Raw genomic sequence first — 17,951 nt, 5'->3', positions numbered from 1 at the left:
CTATGACCTTTGTCTAATGATAGACAAGACAGACAAGGAGAGCAAATTAATGTTAATCAGGTGCTGACTGAATAGCGTGAATCTCTTCTTCTTCTTTCTCGATCCCCTTCTGCCTCACAGCGTAGGGTGCCTCACAGCGTGAATCTCAATATAGTATAATAATAGATTACAGATAAGAATGGAGTCGTTAATCTATCAAAAATCAATAAATAATATCAAATTGAATTTACCGGGATCATTTCAAACACACAGCTTCTACTAAATAGTTTTCATGTGGCACCTGCTTAAAACCCTACGGATTTAGCAGGACCCAACAATGTAAAAATGTTTTTCTAATAAAATTGATTGATTGATTGAAGACAGTGGAGAAATAAGATAGGCAACTATACTAACCTATCATTTCCACTGCCTTTATATCAGGAATCTCACCATGGATACTAAATATATTGAAAATTGTATACTGTGACTGCTTAGAACTTCATTCTTATACTACAATTATGCTACAGTACGGTACTTGCTTGACTAACAAACTAACAAGATAGCTAATAGCTAATAGCTCTTCTAAACTAGCATGATACTGCCCTAGTTACAACATTGATTACGCCATAGGAATAGGCCTACATACTCATAATGTCATGCTGGCAAGACAATGAGATACAAAAACTTGCCTGGAGAAGTTTCACGCTCCTCAGAAACGGGTTGTTAGGATTTTCGTAACGACCAAACTTACAACGCAACAATACGATTACATTTTTATTCAGAGCAAATGCAGCACAAGAATTCAGCTGCGGGACGTCATTAAAAAAGATTCTGGAACTTTTTCTACATTAAAAGTACGTTAAGTAGGCTGAGTCGAGGATTTGAATGGAGGACGACAATGCAGCTGAAATGGAACTGCTAAACTTTGGCTCCGGAACTGGGGCTACTTGAAGAGAACAATAGTAAACTACATGTCACTCTACTCTCTTTATATTTAAAAATTGTATGGAATACTCTCGGACTCTAGATTGATCTTGGATTGTGTTCTTATGGCTAATGCGATCATTCCAAACAGATTGTAATGGATATGTACATATGAAAATTGTAAGTTACAGTGTAATTAAAACATGTGAAAGTGACAACTATTAGTGACACCTATTGGCTACACTTGCACTTTTCTATGAATTAGAACCGTTTTGGGCTTGAGTCTATGGGACTTTTCTGAATGTTTTGTGATTTCGAACGATTTGATAAAATCAAATGAAATGAAACGAAATAAAATCAAAAAATGAATAAATGAAACTTTGATAACGATATGACGGTTCAAAAACTATGTCTTATCGAGGACTTTTTCATTTTGTATTAGAGCTTAGAACATACATTTTTCTACAATTCTACCCAAAGTCTCATGGAACTTGCCACAGACCAATAAATAATACTCTTGTTACTGTATCACGGTTTCGATTGAAATTTGTACTGAAGATGTTTTTAGCTTTGTGAGTTTGAAAAACCGTCTTATCAAGGCTGTTTTATCCAAGTGGATACTAAAGAGGTACACTATAACGGTATGTGATGTGAATAATAATAATAATAATAACAAATAACCAGGCTGGCTCAGGTCTGGTGTTACAGTTTTCAGGTCAACCTGATCAATTTCCTCTGACATAACCTAACAACTGTTATAACGCAGCCGGGACCGACAATTTAACATCCGAAACATGGGTGATGTGAATATCCACCTATAAATATGTGGCTCCGTTGAGGTAGGACTCTCACTAGTGATGAGTGATTACAATCGTCCTATTTTCTGATTGAATGTAGAAACGCTGTTTCTATACTGACTTCATACCAAAATCGTCAAGAGAACAATCAACATATAGAACAATACAGATATTGCAGTAAGTGTGTGATTTATATTACGTGGAAACACAATAATAATCAACACATAGTACTACATAATGTCTAATCCATATCTCGGTCATAGAACCTTACAAACAAGTGATTGTTCATGTATATGGATTGGAATAACTATATTTACATTTGTATATGTCTCCAAACCAACCAAATTTCGGCGAGTGTAAACCCAAACTGGGCACAAAATGGCGGCAATTAGTCGTCACCACCAAGACAAGCAGAGGCGACATAACACCATAGAACCTAACACCATAGAGCTGAATAGGTATAGAGATGACACAGAGTGCAGCTATGCGGGTTCCATTATTGCCCGCTGGAGGATCTTCTACAAAGACAAAGGGGCAGCAGGTGTGGATGGCGTACCCCCCCCCCCCACTACAACGACAACATAGCGACTACCCTAACCGCAGCAAAGGTTCAACTCGGGTCAAAGGACCTTGGCTTGGAGAGAGAAAGTGTGATACAATAGAACTCTGATTAGACAGAGAAACTGTAAAATATAAAAGAAAGTGCATATCATAAGTGAAATAAGAGGAAGTGTGACTTTGCATAGGGAATAATTTTGAATTAGTGAGAAAATTGAAGAAAAGAACAATGATATTACTAAAAAAGGATACCTGATTCCTGTTTGTTCTGTTGAAAGATCGATATTCCAAAATTGATATTTACTCTATACTGTCAAATCAATCAACCAATTTTGACAGTTTGAAGAGAACACTATGGTATAGCTATTTTGAAAATTTATAGAAAAATTAATCTGATTCTTCAGGGCCGTTCATGATGATCGTGTTCCTAAAGGCCCGGCCACACAAACGAATTCGAACACACAGAGAACAAATAATTCAAACAGCTTCTACTTGAAAGAAAATTTTATCAAACTCATTAATTCCTTCTATTAAATTAGAGTAATTTATAATTATACAGCTTCTACTGGAAATAAAATTTAATTCAACTGTTTAGTATTTATTTATTATACTTAAAAAAATCGTAATTTTATTGGTGTATAAAAGACACGGAGCTAAATTGTGAATTATTTAAAGAATAGGGCAACAATTCAAATCTACTACGCAGTATAGACTACTCGAAACACGGAAACCAACGCTGGAGAAGCCACAAACACACAGTCACACACTTGAGAGCAAGGAAAAGCAAATAGATGTGAAGATGATGCATTGTCAAACATCACTCTTGACATGCTTTCGGGATAAGAATGCGTTGAGACATGGACACTGAGCCCTTGCTCTTTCCCCCGTACCCCTTTCCACCAACATATTGGCTGGAAATAATTGCGGTCGGAGGGGGAAGAGAAGGTGGTTCAAGGATATAGTTGAGCCTGAATATACTCGGGTATCGTGTTGAGCTCTCCTCCCGTAGGATATTCCACCCCCTCCTGTTGGATGATGGAGCCGCCACGTAATGGAGTCTGGAATTATGATTATCGGACCCATCCTGTCATCCATAGACGTCCATGTCATCCATGAGGAGGAGAATGGAGGAGCGATCTTCTCGAGATTTATGTGCTAAGCCTGACCGAACATACACCCCCTTTCATTTGGGCCCCCCTGTCACACACCAACAGATTGGGTGTGGTCCCCCACACAAGCTCTCTCACTCTCTCAAACTCTTCACTCCCTCACATTAACTTGCTTTCTCACTCATTCATTCACTCTCTCTCTCTCTCTCTCTCTCTCTCTCTCTCTCTCTCTCTCTCTCTCTCTCCTCTCTCTCTCTCTCTCTTCAATACGTTCACTCATTCATTTACTCCCTCACAAACACACTTTCTCACTCACTCTCTCTCTCACACACTCTCTCATTCTCTCCTTCACTCTATCACGCTCACTCACTCTCTCTTTCACATTGTCTCTCTCACACACACTCTCCACCGAGATTGGTGTTCGGGAGAACGACGAACGACCTAAAAGTGTCAACAGCGTTGCAATCGAATAAAATTGAAAATAAAAACATTGGTGACAGGATGTGGACAACTAATACCGAAATTGAATTTACTGTCTATGCCATCTTGATTACCTGCCACAAATTGAAATCGATTTTTCAACGAATTTGGTTGCCTATCAATATCAGAGGGAATTTAAGCCCCATACATGCATTTCACAAACTGTATATTTCATGCTCTTCACGGCCCCTTAATGACTTTTAATTTATCAATATAAGAGGAAATTTGAAAGACATATTGGTTTTCGTTTCCACATCTATTTAATGTTCTCTGCCATCCGTTTTTGAGGATTCAAATGAACTTTTATTAAAACCAAATGAATTATACCAATGAAGATTTCATTAATAAACTATTATACGAACTTATTGCCTCATAATAATGAACAATACCAAATGAACTATTATGGAGATTTATGTTCAGTTCACATCATTCTGTTACAAAGCAAATAAGAAAATTATGCAACTATGTTGTTGATTCATTTTCTACTGTGGAATTTAGAATACATGGCACACATGAGATAGAAGTATTGTTTCTACGTAGACTACAAGAGTTGTAGCTTGATCAATATCAAAGAAGTTAACAATATTTGAATGATTATGAATTTTGGCAACGATGTTACAAGAATTCACATTGTTTACAGCATTGTAATATCATTTGGAACAACCTAAAGCCTCCGTTTATAAATGGATTATTGATTCACCAATTAGATACATTTCCCCTGAACACACAGTTCTTTCTCTGAACAAACTTGAAAAACGTCTATGTCCGTGCGAATTCCCTTCTACCTCCCGAACTCTTTTATGTGCATGGGCTCCCCCACATTTCCTCCCTTGTTATAATATTATTATTGTATAGCACACCAACAAGTGCCAAAGAAGATGAAACAAATTACGGAAACAGAAGAAAAGTGAGAATTGAAGTAACAATAGAAGCAACGAGTAAGTTACGGGACCAACAGACTAAACGAAGAATTAATAGGTTGACTGTCCTTATTTTTCCTAGAGAGCGAAGTTCTCTGCGGGTGCAGTCGGCCCTCTCTTACACTCGGAGTACAGAGAATCATGGATAGAAAAAGAAGGTGAATAAACAAAATGAAGGATGAGAGAATACGGAACAAAACCATGAAATGAATGGGGACAGTGGAAAGAAAACTTGATGTTATGACATTGAAGCATGAAGGGCCACAAAAAGCGGAAACTTAACGAAGACGACACTGCAATTTCCCCTCAAGCGTTGGAATTTCCCCTCAAGAGTTATTGCCCAGCAAAGACCAACAGCACTGTGAGACTTGGCTTGTGAGGAAGTCGAGGGAGTCTGTAACTTACTCAAACCACCAAAAACTCCGTACTCCCTTTTTTACTGAGCTAAGTTTAGGAGAAGGCCTACCTAATCAACAACAAACTTGCATGGATATGCATGTGTGGAGAAAAAATGTCTATCCACCGAACTTATATGTATATGAGAGATAGGCCGGTTTGGTAGATTAATCTTTCAACAATTTAATTAAAAAGTTATTACGATTTAATTAAAGTTACTACGATTAGTTTATCGTAGTTAGTGTAGGCACAGTATACATACAGTACGGAAACTTGGCTATACCCTGACGCTAAAATCCGCCATCTTGTTAGGAAGCGCCGCATTGTAATAGTATTGATGGTAGGTTCGGATCACTTTAATGATACGGATCAATTGATCTGGTTCACTGCCACGAGCCAATCAGAAGACCAGGATTGGAACTTCCCAAGGTCACGTGACGTGTTTAGTATTGGGGTCATGTAAAAAGCATTGGTTAGATAGGCGTTTGATTACAAGTTTCCATTCTGTATTTATTCTGTGGTGTAGGTGATACTGAGCTACATGGCTGGACTCAACTCAGGAATAGAGAGTCCCACACAGAGTGGGCTCAGCTTGCTAGGTATCTGTGCGTAAAAATGCATTCTGCCGTCCTCTATGAAAAAAGGTGATATTCGCACCAAATGAAACAACTTGAAATAGTAATATTATAACTGTAGAATCGAGGAACTAAAGTCGGTTCATAAACCGTTATTCATAGTAAAATTGAATCGCTTCAAAGCGATTCCATTATCCATTATCCCTTAGAATAGTTTAGGTTTCTGTGATGTAGTGCAGATGTAATTGATATCTATACTGAATAAAACGACCAAAATTATGATAACTACTTGATTTTTCAAGATGAAAATATTTTTTATATTACATTCAAAGAAACGAAAAGGTTCTGAATAATAGGTCCTCGAAATAGTTCTGAATAATATAATAATGGAACAGGTGAGCAACTTTAAATATCTCGGCTGTGATGTATCCTATGACAGAGAATGTGATATACTTCAGAAAATAGGAAAGTTTAACTCGATTTGTGGAGTCATTCACCGTACATTAAAGGGTAAGGCCAGAAAAGAGACTGAGATTGAGTTCTATAGGACAATGGCCATCCCTTTAATGACATACGGTAGTGAGGTATGGACAAAGACCAAGAATGATGACTCACGAATTCAGGCATCAGAGATGAGGTTTCTGCGCAGCATTCAAGGATACTCGAGACGAGATCACATAAGTAATGAAACAATTCGAAGTGAGTGCAATGTGCAACCACTAACAGCAATCATTGAAAAAATACAGAATAAAGTGGACAAATCACCTACGTCGTATGCCACCAACTCGTCTTCCACAACAAGCTTGGAAGTTACAGTTGGATGGGAAAAGGGACGTCGGACACCGAAGCGGTGGACACCGGAACAGGCTTTACAAGCCTAGTCCATGATGGATGATGATGATGATGAAGAAACGAAAAGATGAATATAACACCAAATGTATAGAGCCACATTATTGGTAGTTGGGGATGGATGAGAGCTGTCATTGGCTAAAACGCCAAGAAGCTGGGGGAAGCATTCATTCCACAACCACGATTCATAACTGAACATTTTTATATTTAAGGAACAATATGAAGAGAACAGTATATTTTACGATTTTGTCAAAAAAATGTCCATTTTAAAAATACGACGATCCTAGACAAGGATTCAAAATCTTAATATACAAGGATTCAAACTAAATAGAATGGAGACAGAAATAAATGTTTTACTATCTGTTTATGATCGATCATGAAACAAGCGAAAAAAGTTTTCATAAATTTGACAATAAACTGTACTTGTATTCTGAGAGGTGTTGTGGTATTTCTATTTGTCTATTGTTATTTATCCTCAATTTGGAACATTATGAACTGCGATAAAAATTAACTGGAATATGAAAGAAATAGCATCCAACAACATATTTTATGCTGGATAATAAAAAAATTATATTCGTAATTCCTATTTCAATATTCTCAAGATTATTCCGATCATTCCAAGAACAGGAGCTCACAAAAATCTAAACGAAATTTTTTCTGTTTCTGAAATGTTTTTAGGGATTTTACAACATAATAATGACAGACAGAGGGGAAAAAAGCATGCCAACTGTGCACAATTTTGAAACCAAAATAAAGTCACCCCATTTAATCCTCAAGTACCTCAATTGCCTGAAACCCCAATACCCTCAACCACTATTTACTTCCCAAACAGATTCCATCACAGCGGCACATTTGAAGAAGTGCGGCAACATTTGGCGAAGGCTTAATTAATTTCGTGACTTATCTTAGCAGGGCTTTCAGGGTGACGACAGTCGACACGATTTTTCTCATTTTAATTGAATTGAGAAACCAGCACTGCGCATGCGCACAGCGCCTCCTCACAAGAGACTCTGTCTGCTCCTCACAAATGGAAAACCAGTCTGTCTACTCCTCCTCCTCCTCACAAATGGAAAACGCTACCGCAGCCCCCCTCACAGTACGTCATGAATATTTATGAGACCCCCCCACCAAACGAAAACACCCAAAGTCGCCCCCCCTTCTCGGCAACCACAACTTTACTTACTTGGGGTTTTTTACCAAACACGTTCGTCTCCTCCGACCACCGAATTGTAGAAATTCTCTACATTAATCCAGCCAGCATCAAGTTTTAGTTACAACTTAATTCGGAGTAGGTCCGGAATTATAATTTGAAGCCGTCTGCTTGAAATTGAACTGGAAGAATCAAAGTAGATGCGAGGGTAAATTAATTCTAATATACGCTCTCCTTAAAACTTCATGGAAACCTACACCAGAGGAACCAAAGTAAGACTCTGTGTAGCACAATGACCAAACATCATTATCTCACACACTGATCCTTTTGAATGTTTGAAACGAATTTGGTTTTTCTATATAGAGCTGAAGTGATAGGATGCTAGATGATTATTAGTCTAAATATATTTTAGAGCTGTGAATAACAAATAGTGAGTAGGTTTTTGATTTTGTATTCAAATTTTTTAAATAAGTGCAATATTTCTAAAGTTTTTAATTTATTGTGATTCAATTAGAGTATAAAATCAACCTTCATAATTCAAAATTTTAAATCATTTCTAGACCTAAAATCAAGTGACGAAGCAGTGTGTGACTATATAACCTTATCTTTTGGACAACATTGACATTTTATCAAAATTTTTGGAGAGAAATAGTACAGGCTTAGCCTAGTTTTTTATACAATAAATAAATAAAATAAAAAATAAATGATGATCAGCATTATACGGTAGCTCTTGTATGAATGATTTAAATTGATGAATGGTTGAGTTGAAGAGAAGGAGTACGTACTAATAAGAAGATGTGAATGCGAGTATAGAGAAATGCTCTTGAAATGTTAATATATTAATGTGCACTTACGACTGAAAACTGTCGCTTTTGGATTGCAAATTGTTATGAAGCTAGTAATTTTCATAAATAGAGAAGAACAAGAGATGAGGAAATTAGTTTACTGGAAAGAAGTAGGGTGAACAAAACCATGCATCTGTAAATCAAGAAAAAATCATAATATCAGTAAATATATAAAAAAATCCAAATTTCAACTGATTCATGTGAGGAATAGTAAAATAGGATGGAATTTGGACTTTATGAAGTGTCAGATATTTTTTGTTAATACAGAACATGGAATAAGATATTTTTGTGAATGAACAACACAAAAAGATATAACAAATGAAAGAGCATGAATATACAGAGGGTATTAGACATCGATTCGAAGTAAGAATGTTCCAAAGTCCTGAATTTGTTGAAGCGGAATGATATGTAGGGCAGGAAAGATGATAATCGAGGACAAACATAGTATTTAGGAGAATAATATTGGTTCACTTAGGAATATTGATTTCACCGTGTTATCAATTTTAATCAGAAAATCAAAACATGTTCTGCTGAAAGGAAGCCAATTTCAGCACAAAACCAATTACGACTTCTTGCAGCTGAGCTCAAATTATGAGGTACAAGGCGGACCAATTTAATTGAACACGAAGCTTAAAAATAGAGGATTAAAATTAGCGAAGAATTCCAGATTGCTAGATGCAGATAGATTGCCAAAATAGCTCGCAAGTGGACTGGTCGTCTCAATGAATTGGCAGATTCCATGTAGCTCGTGCAATATGAAATATTTTACGTAATTACTCACTTTTCTTCAAAAGAAATTTTATTTTTGGAACTGATGTTTATTCATTTCACTCCACTTCATTCATATATAAGCACAAATAATATACAATGATTGATTGAGTGCTTTATTTATGCAGATTAAAATATAAATACTGGCTTTTACTCTTATATTAGACAATGGCTTACAATACAGTTTGAGATTTACATATATATTTACATAATATAAAGTGAAATAATTATTGAACTGTACATGATGAGAAAAAAATGCAATTTAAAATTCCTCCAAGATAATATGATTTTGTATCTACATAATGATTGGGAGAGGGCAACAGGCTAAGCCCAAAACTGTCACTGTTCCAAATTTTGATTGTTGAGAGTTTCTGAAAAGTAAGGTTATGTTCTCACTTATATGTTCTCAGTTTATTTATCCATTTATTCAATCATGTACAATAATAAACGAAAAGTGTACAATAATATGGACACTTATATGAAAAGGCACAGCAGTAGTTGACAGTTTGAAAGCAAGTGATGTGATTTCAAGTTACTGCATGAACTTCATAAGGATTGGCTTCTGTTTTGAAATTTAAATAGGAAAACAACTGGAACTTCAATGTATTGATTAGTGTTTATAGCACACCCACCCCATTATCAAAATTCATGGATGGCAAGGAAATTTTGTAGGATTTGAAAATACAAATAGAAGTTTCAACACAACTAGGTGTTGAAAACACAATTTATACGTACGGTACAGTACACAGTAAACAACTGTAATGTTTTTAGGAATTCCAAAATTGATTTTTTTGCAATGCAATGAAATCATACTAAAGTGAGATTCACGTTTCATAGTCAGTAGATTTCATAGGACATCATAGTTTTCGAAAATCAAAATATATCTCATTCCCGAAATTCACAACCTGACGTATAGCCAAACTGTTTAGTATAAAACCCGACCTAAAAGATGAAGAAACCTCAATAGTTTGAAAGATGAAAGGGTAGGTTAAGGGATTAGGTTTTTGCTTTTGAATGGTGAAAGGCTTGTATTATTAAAATGTTTTGATAGTTAGGAAGCAGAAAGCTTGCATCTCAAAAAGCGTTTGTGTTTTGATTTGTTATCGTGTTTGGCTATCATTTCCTTATGATTTTCGGGAATGCGATATTTTGCCTTTTTGCCTACCGTTTCCGCGTTTCCTTGGACACCGCCTTCTACAGTAGACAGTGATTCACGTTATCCTGTCCTGTATGATACAATACAGAATGTTGATTCTTATTCATTTATCGTTTCTGTAACCTAACCTCGTTTATCTCTATCTATATCGTGTATCTCATTTTATTCTATATAGATTGTTCTACCTAATCCTAATACTGTATTATATAACTGAAATCCTAATTGTAATATATTGGTGGTAGGAGAGGGTGGGGGACGAAAGAGAGCGATTGAGTGAGACAAAGGAATGATACAAAACTAACAGAAAGAGAGAGAGCGCGACAGAGGAAGATACAACAAAGAGAAAGAGCAAGAAGATGAGGTTATCCCGGCCGGCCGGCCTATGACTGTTACCTCTCAGACCGACACCTCCGTTGAGCGTCGGAGGCGGCTGCGGGGGCGGCAGTAGCGAGGGGCAGCACAGCACTCGTCGATCGGATACGATCCATGGAGGCGGCAACAACACATCCTCCTCCTAAGCACTGTCCCGGCTCACTGCTGGGGGCGGCAAACCTACCTGCTTCCGCCCCCACACTCACACATTGCAAGCAGAACTGCGCCACCCCCGCCCAACCGCCCCCGGATACAGATACGCGATGCACCCCAAAGCCACATAATGCCCCTAATTGAATGCACTATTATGTTCCACCCTCCAACATTAACCCATATCGAACAGCTCCCGAAAGTCTACTAAAGTGATACAATTTGCGACTACTGTATAAATTGGAGGTATGATTCAAATGATTTCTACATCCTTTCTAGGTTTGAATAGAATCCGACAGATTACAGATAGAATATAGATACGGTACGAATATTGAGTATTGAATACCGATTGAATATGTTGAACTGTTACTAAAATATATTAGATACAATTGGCGACTGAAGTATGCTGGAGGCAATTTCCTGATAGTTTATAACTTCCATCTTTGTCGTAGGATGAATTCTATGGTGAGATTCACAACAATCTGTCAGAATTTCTTATAAATAGGACCAATGCTTTCTATTCACCAACTACTGACAGTTTATAAGTGATTCTAACTAGAAGATGTGCTCTATGTAGAGTCCTATGAGTTTCATAGTGATCTATGGAAGTGTGTCAAACACTTTTTCAACTTTTCATTAATATTGCATTTCTTGACAAAAGAACCACAATTTCATTACTTCTATATACACTCCTAGTCTCATAATAATTGAAGTTTTCATACAGAAAAGTTCTTCATGACTTGAACTTGATCTTCACTTGAAGTCCCAGAAATTCTTGGATTTACGCAACAGTCTTTATTCTTGGAACAGTCAACTTGATTTTTAATAGAATAGGAGAATGATGATTCTCAAATTCCTTCAAGGCACAGAAGGTAACTTCATAAAATTCACAAACTGAATTAAAAAAATTGAGCAAAATCGATAAATTTCCACATTAATTTATCCAATTGAAACAATCATTCATTTGAAACTGGAGGAGCTCTATAAGATAGTGATCTCCATATAGGCAGACATGAGCTCGATGTTTTACTCAAGTAATAGCTAATTTCTAGGAAATCTAAGTGACTGATTTGTAGGAAATCTAAGAGACTGATTTCTAGGAGATTAAAATGTCTGATTTTCTAGGAAACATGTGATTTCTAAAGATATTGTTGTCAAAAATGATGGTGATCCTTCTACAATCAGCAAACAATCTCCTTACTTATATAAATCTACAAACTTATACAATCTCCATAAGAACTACAACTATGAGTGTAGGTTATATATCTGAAGCTTTATCAAAATCAAAATATGGAGCGAATTGCCAACAATTGGAACAGTGTATGATGTTTCCAATTGATACATGTAGCATGATACATTACTCTGAAAAATAAAATATGAGACGAGCAACTTTCAATACAAGTGTCTCTTCTTTTATAAAAACTATTTCCAGTATTGAACGACTAAGAGATAAATAAAAATGAAACGTCGGGGGAAGAAGGTAACTTTTGGACAGATAAGTTTGTCTTCTCAAGGTAAAGATAAACATTGTAACAAAAGCCTTTATCAAAAGTAGTAAGAGGATTTAAGACCTTCATCAAAGGTAATATCAGTAGCCTATGTAAAACCTATCACAAAGATATATGATACACCGATATGACACTAAATTCAATAAAAACTTGAGACAGATGGAACCAATATGCTTTCAAACAACCCTGATAAACGAGATTCGGAACGATTGAGTACACAAATAAGTGCACTGCTCATGCTTTATCAATGATCCCCATTGTCATCCAGTTGCTATTCATAAAAAGCGGAGCGCAGGAACGTATTTTGCATCGTTCAACGCAGGATTTTCGTGATTTATGAGTGTCATTACCATGGCAACTAGGCTCCTGCTCCTCCATACAGCCATGTGTGAAATATGCTCCCAAGTGCTACTAAAGTCTGATTCACATCAAGCTGTCAGCAGTGGTTGAATGGGAAACATTGATTTTATACACAAGGAATGCTGACAGTGAATCCTCCACCGTAATGGTTTGAAGCTATTCTACCATTATTAGACATTTTGATTCAATCACGATTTCATTAAGGTTCTTGCAGTATTGTCTTTCTTCTTTAGGGCTACTTTTAATATAAATCTTGATATTTAAAAGGGTACCAAGATTTATATTTCAATTATATTTCTTAGAGTACTTCTCCCATATTAGGTATGCTCATGTTTGTTACAACTGAATGCAATAATTTAGAATGTTTGTTTTACTTTGGCTTTATTTGACTCTCCAGTTGAGTTAAAAAATCTAGAATATGGTTTTCTAGGGTAGTTTACGTGCTGGTCTAATCTTCAAGTTAATTTGCCTTCATGTAATTTTCCCGTCAAGAGACAACCCCACTTAGGTCAATAGTATGAATAGTAGATTGCATGCTATAGTGAGGTCTACGTTATAATGACAGTATTTGATCAACTTTGGTTTTGCTATCCTTGTCTATCATTCAACAAAGCCGGTGGTACTATCCTTTTCTAGGTCCACAACGATGCCAATTATGTTTTTGACAGTGTAGAAATATAATTAATCAATGCAGAGAATCGGCATCGCTATTCTCCTATCTTTATCTACTGCCATTATAACGTGGACCTCACTATAGTCTAGTCCAAACATTCATTTGTTTACCATAGAATTCATCTCACTTTCCAATTGAGTGACAAACTTAGTGCCGGTTGCACAAAAGCCGGTCAAGTTTTAATCGTGATTAATTCCATGAGAACCAATCAGAGAAGCCGTCTTTTTAAAAACGCCATCTCTGATTGGTTCTCTTGTGATTGACCACAGTTAAAATTCAACCGGCTTGTGCAGCCGAGCCTTAGTCTAGTTGATTAGCGTAAGACGTAATTCACATTCTAGTTTAGTCTGAAATGGAATTAAAGTTTGAAACTAAAAGCAACGCGTTGCACGATTTATGAAATCGGCTTACAAGCAGATGAGCATCCTGTTAGCAAAGGGCACACAGCACGTGTGGTGTTCTGCGCAGGACGACTCACCGGCCACCCACGCAATGCAAGGTTGAGGTGATGATACTCCACTCTCACTCTCTCACTACCAGTGCAACTATTGTTTACCCATGAATAAATTGATATTGAAAAGGACCTGTTGAGTAATTGAACAGAACAGCTCCAATGGAAACTGGACACTACAAAAGGTGTTCCAAAATATTCATGATGTTAGAAAATAGTTCAGGAGTGGCAGAAATTGTTTCCACAATATTAACATGCAATATACTCATCAATTTATTTATTGAATCATTCATAATATCAACTACAAGTCAAAGGCCCGGTTGCACAAAAGCCGGTTAAATTTTAACCATGATTAATTTCAGGAGAACTAATCAGAGAAGGTCTTTTTGATAAGACGGCTTCTCTGATTGGTTCTCGTGGAATTAATCATGGTTAAAATTTAACCGGCTTTTGTGCAACCGGCACAAAGACCTTATAAGAAGACAACATGTCATTAATTATTTAGTGGGAAACGAGCAGTCAATACAGAAAAAAAGAATAACACTGAGCAGCTAGAAAAAAGGGCGTGAAAAGTTCTGAAAAATGAAGAACTCTCATTGACAGTTGATATAATTCCAGCATTGGTTGTAAATCATACTAATAAATAAGTTTCTGATTAAGGATTATCATCAACAGAGTGTACAGTAATAATCATTCACTGTAATTTAAGATATAGATGATTGTGACAGCCCTTCTCTCGAAATAGAAAACACAAAGACCATTCAAAAAATTAATATATTCTTCAATCACTGTAATAAAAAATGGAAAGAATACTCAATGATGTATTATACAAGTTTAATACCACTCAATGTTTGACAATTTGACACGAAAACCATATTCGGTCGTCTAGTCTAGTACTACAGCAGTCTATAATATTACAGCCTGCTGTATAACACTCATGTTAAAGGATTGTAAGACATTTTCACACATTGTAGTGTAGAAGACTCCCCCAAAACCGTTCCAAATTGAACCAGATTAAACTGAATCGACAAAAGTTACCGACCGGCAATAAAATCAGACTTTCTCCCTTCGAAATTGTCCCCTACAAGGCATGGACAAGTCCTAACTCCCAGACTTCTTTTTCTTCTTCTTCTTCTTCTTCCTCTGTTGAAGTTTCATCGGAACTTGTCAAATTCAATCTCGCCTCCACCAATCCTTCACCCTGCCAAACGCTAGGTAGTAAACTTGGATGTCTACTACAGTACTTCTTCTACTGCAGGATAACGCACTCAGAATCCGGAAGGAGAGAAAGGACCTATTCTTGCAATCTGGACTGAGTCCAACAACTATTAGGCCACAACTATTCTGGAAACAAGATTCCTACTGGAATGAAGACACACGAGTTACACGACAAATCTAATAATTCCCGATTCCCGTAGTCTAGACAGAAGTAATATTTTTGGAAGATGTTTTATTTTAATAATACATCGAGTTATAGAATAGAGAAAGCATGCACACAAGATTTGCTTATTCTATGGTTATACCCTTTATAGTTGGTGAATTGAGCAATAGGTTTCAATTTTACAGTCTTTCCCATCAGATAACAATGCTACTGAATGCTCAATTCTATCAATACAATAATTCTCAAATGTATCTCTACACAATTCTGGGGATAATATGGATTTGTAATTTAAATTTTCATGAAGTATACTGATGTTATCATGAGATTCCAGCATTGGTAATATGCATGTGACCGAACAATTTCTAGATAGAAAATTCTAATAGAATTTGTATGTTTGTTTCTAGAATGCCCATTGATTGCATAAAATTGATTAGTTCCCACCATTTTAATCATGTACACATTCGGGTATTGTTGATATGTGATCATACAATTCTGGAGAAAATAGAATATCAACTTTTCGTGTCGAATAGTAAAAGTTTAAGCATAGATATACTGTCATTGGACCAAGCTATAACAGAGTATAAATATATTCTACAATTATACTGTTTACAGTCTATCTGTATATATTCTACAATAGTTACTAGAGTTAGTAGAGATAGTTCTAAGGTTAATCATGAATTACAGAACGGGAAGTTTGTACTCACTTATTCGTTTTCGACAGATTTGGATCACTGGTTTTCCGTCGTTCTCGAAGCTGTCTCTGTGAATAAGATGAAGAAATAAATAAGTTATATGATAAACAAGAATACAATCAATATAGAATTTATAGAACTTATTATCATAACTTCTAAATAACATATTACATGTCACACAGCTTGGTTGTAAATTATGTATTCTAAAATTAGTAGTTCTTAGCTGCATAATCCTTATAGCAGGTGAAAAAATTCGAAGTAATACAATATTATTCTAATTTTTAATAAAGCAACACTTCATCATCCGAATTCGTAATTGAAGAAAACTGAAAGAACTGCAATTTGCAGAAATGCAACTTTCAAAGTCAACGTATTACATGGTCGCAAGACAGGTGTTCGAATTTTAGCGCCAAAATCTGACAAGCCAATAATGTTTTGCTTCCGCACAATCAGCCAATGAGCGTCGACGAGCGTTGCCTGCTTCTCCATCCTGTCTAGGAAATTAAAAGCTCGTCCCTGTTCACTCCAATCAAACGACTTAATCAAGTGGAAGGCGCTTCTACCCCTCTCCCCCACCATACCACCCCTTTTCTTTACAATTCAACCCACTTTCCCCTTCTAACCAGCTTGACCCCCCTCAACATTTCATCACATCGCCTCATCATTCCAACTTACCCCCTCTTTACAATTTACAACCCTACCCCCCCCTTTAGGAGGAACACACTAACTGCTTTGAAAGTATCAATCCGCCCTTTATAGAAAAGTGCTAACAGATGGAGTGGGAGGGATGATGAGCTGTTGAGAAGTTGTGGAGAAGACTAGCATAAGGAGAGAGAGAGATTGAGTAAGGGATGCAGTTGAAGAGTTAAGGAGAATGCTAGCAGAGGGAGAGAGAGGCAAACAGTTGAAGAGCACAGGAACAAGTTGTTTCAAGCAGGAAAGAGTTGGTGGACCTGATGAAAAGGAGGAAAGAGTGGGATAATTCAATTGATAGAAGATTAGAGTGAGAGAGATAGGAGTGGCAGTAGCTTAGAAATACACAGCTGTGACTGACAGCATTAGCCTTGAGATAAATCTATATATTGAATTTATATTCGACAAAATCCACTTGAATAACTTGAATTTATAATAATTATTGGCATAATAAAAATATTAACATGACATGTTAAATCACATTGTGATTTTCTATGGATTTCATGATTTTAGGGTTTGAGTCATCCTTAGAATGATCATACAGGTTATTGCAATAATGGGTGTAAATTAGAATAAATCATCGAATTGATGAGTGGTTTTTTACACAAAAATTTAATCAGTTTTATTAGTCAGTGAAAAGATGGACCAGTGAAACACCAATTAAACCACTTGGATCAGTACTGATGACTCAACGTTAATAGACTGTCTACTAACTTTGCTGCTAACCTCATGAAAAATGTTTGGAAAATCCATTTAGGATAAAAAATCCTCAGGATTGAAAAATGATAAATAAGGAAATTGAAAACATGAGATTAAAACAAGGAAACTGATTGAAATCAGGAAACTGAACAAGCATATTCTATTTGAAAATAAGTGAGTTTTTATAAATTATTCAGAGGTTTGGCTCTAGGCTATTGGGTGGGCTTCTAAAGGTGCGTACAGATTTACGCGCCGCGAACATGAGCAATTCACTTCTAATCAGCTGATGCCAAGCTTTTTATATCTATATCTTACCGTTTCTGTAAAAATACAGATATAATCAGATGATTAAAAGTGAATTGCTCATGTTCGCGGCGCGTATATTTGTACGCACCTTTACAATTACCATCTTCTTCAAAAATATAAGTCGTAATTATCAGTAAAATAATAATTAGTTTTACTACCT

The 17,951-nt window shown here is 36.2% G+C and overlaps 1 protein-coding gene across 1 annotated transcript in view; it reads right to left on the bottom strand.

The window, feature by feature from the left end:
- The window catches only part of LOC111045203, a 296,666-nt gene that overhangs the window by 114,635 nt on the left and 164,080 nt on the right, over nucleotides 1–17,951 (bottom strand). The window contains exon 8 of the mRNA XM_039422744.1: nucleotides 16,106–16,161. Within this exon, the coding sequence (XP_039278678.1) occupies nucleotides 16,106–16,161 (56 nt within the window). The remainder of the gene's footprint in view (nucleotides 1–16,105; nucleotides 16,162–17,951) is intronic.

Source organism: Nilaparvata lugens, chromosome 3 (genome assembly GCF_014356525.2).
Source record: "Nilaparvata lugens isolate BPH chromosome 3, ASM1435652v1, whole genome shotgun sequence".
NCBI lineage: Eukaryota > Metazoa > Arthropoda > Insecta > Hemiptera > Delphacidae > Nilaparvata > Nilaparvata lugens.
Note: the sequence above shows the minus strand (reverse complement) of the source record. Positions and strands in the feature narration are given on the sequence as shown.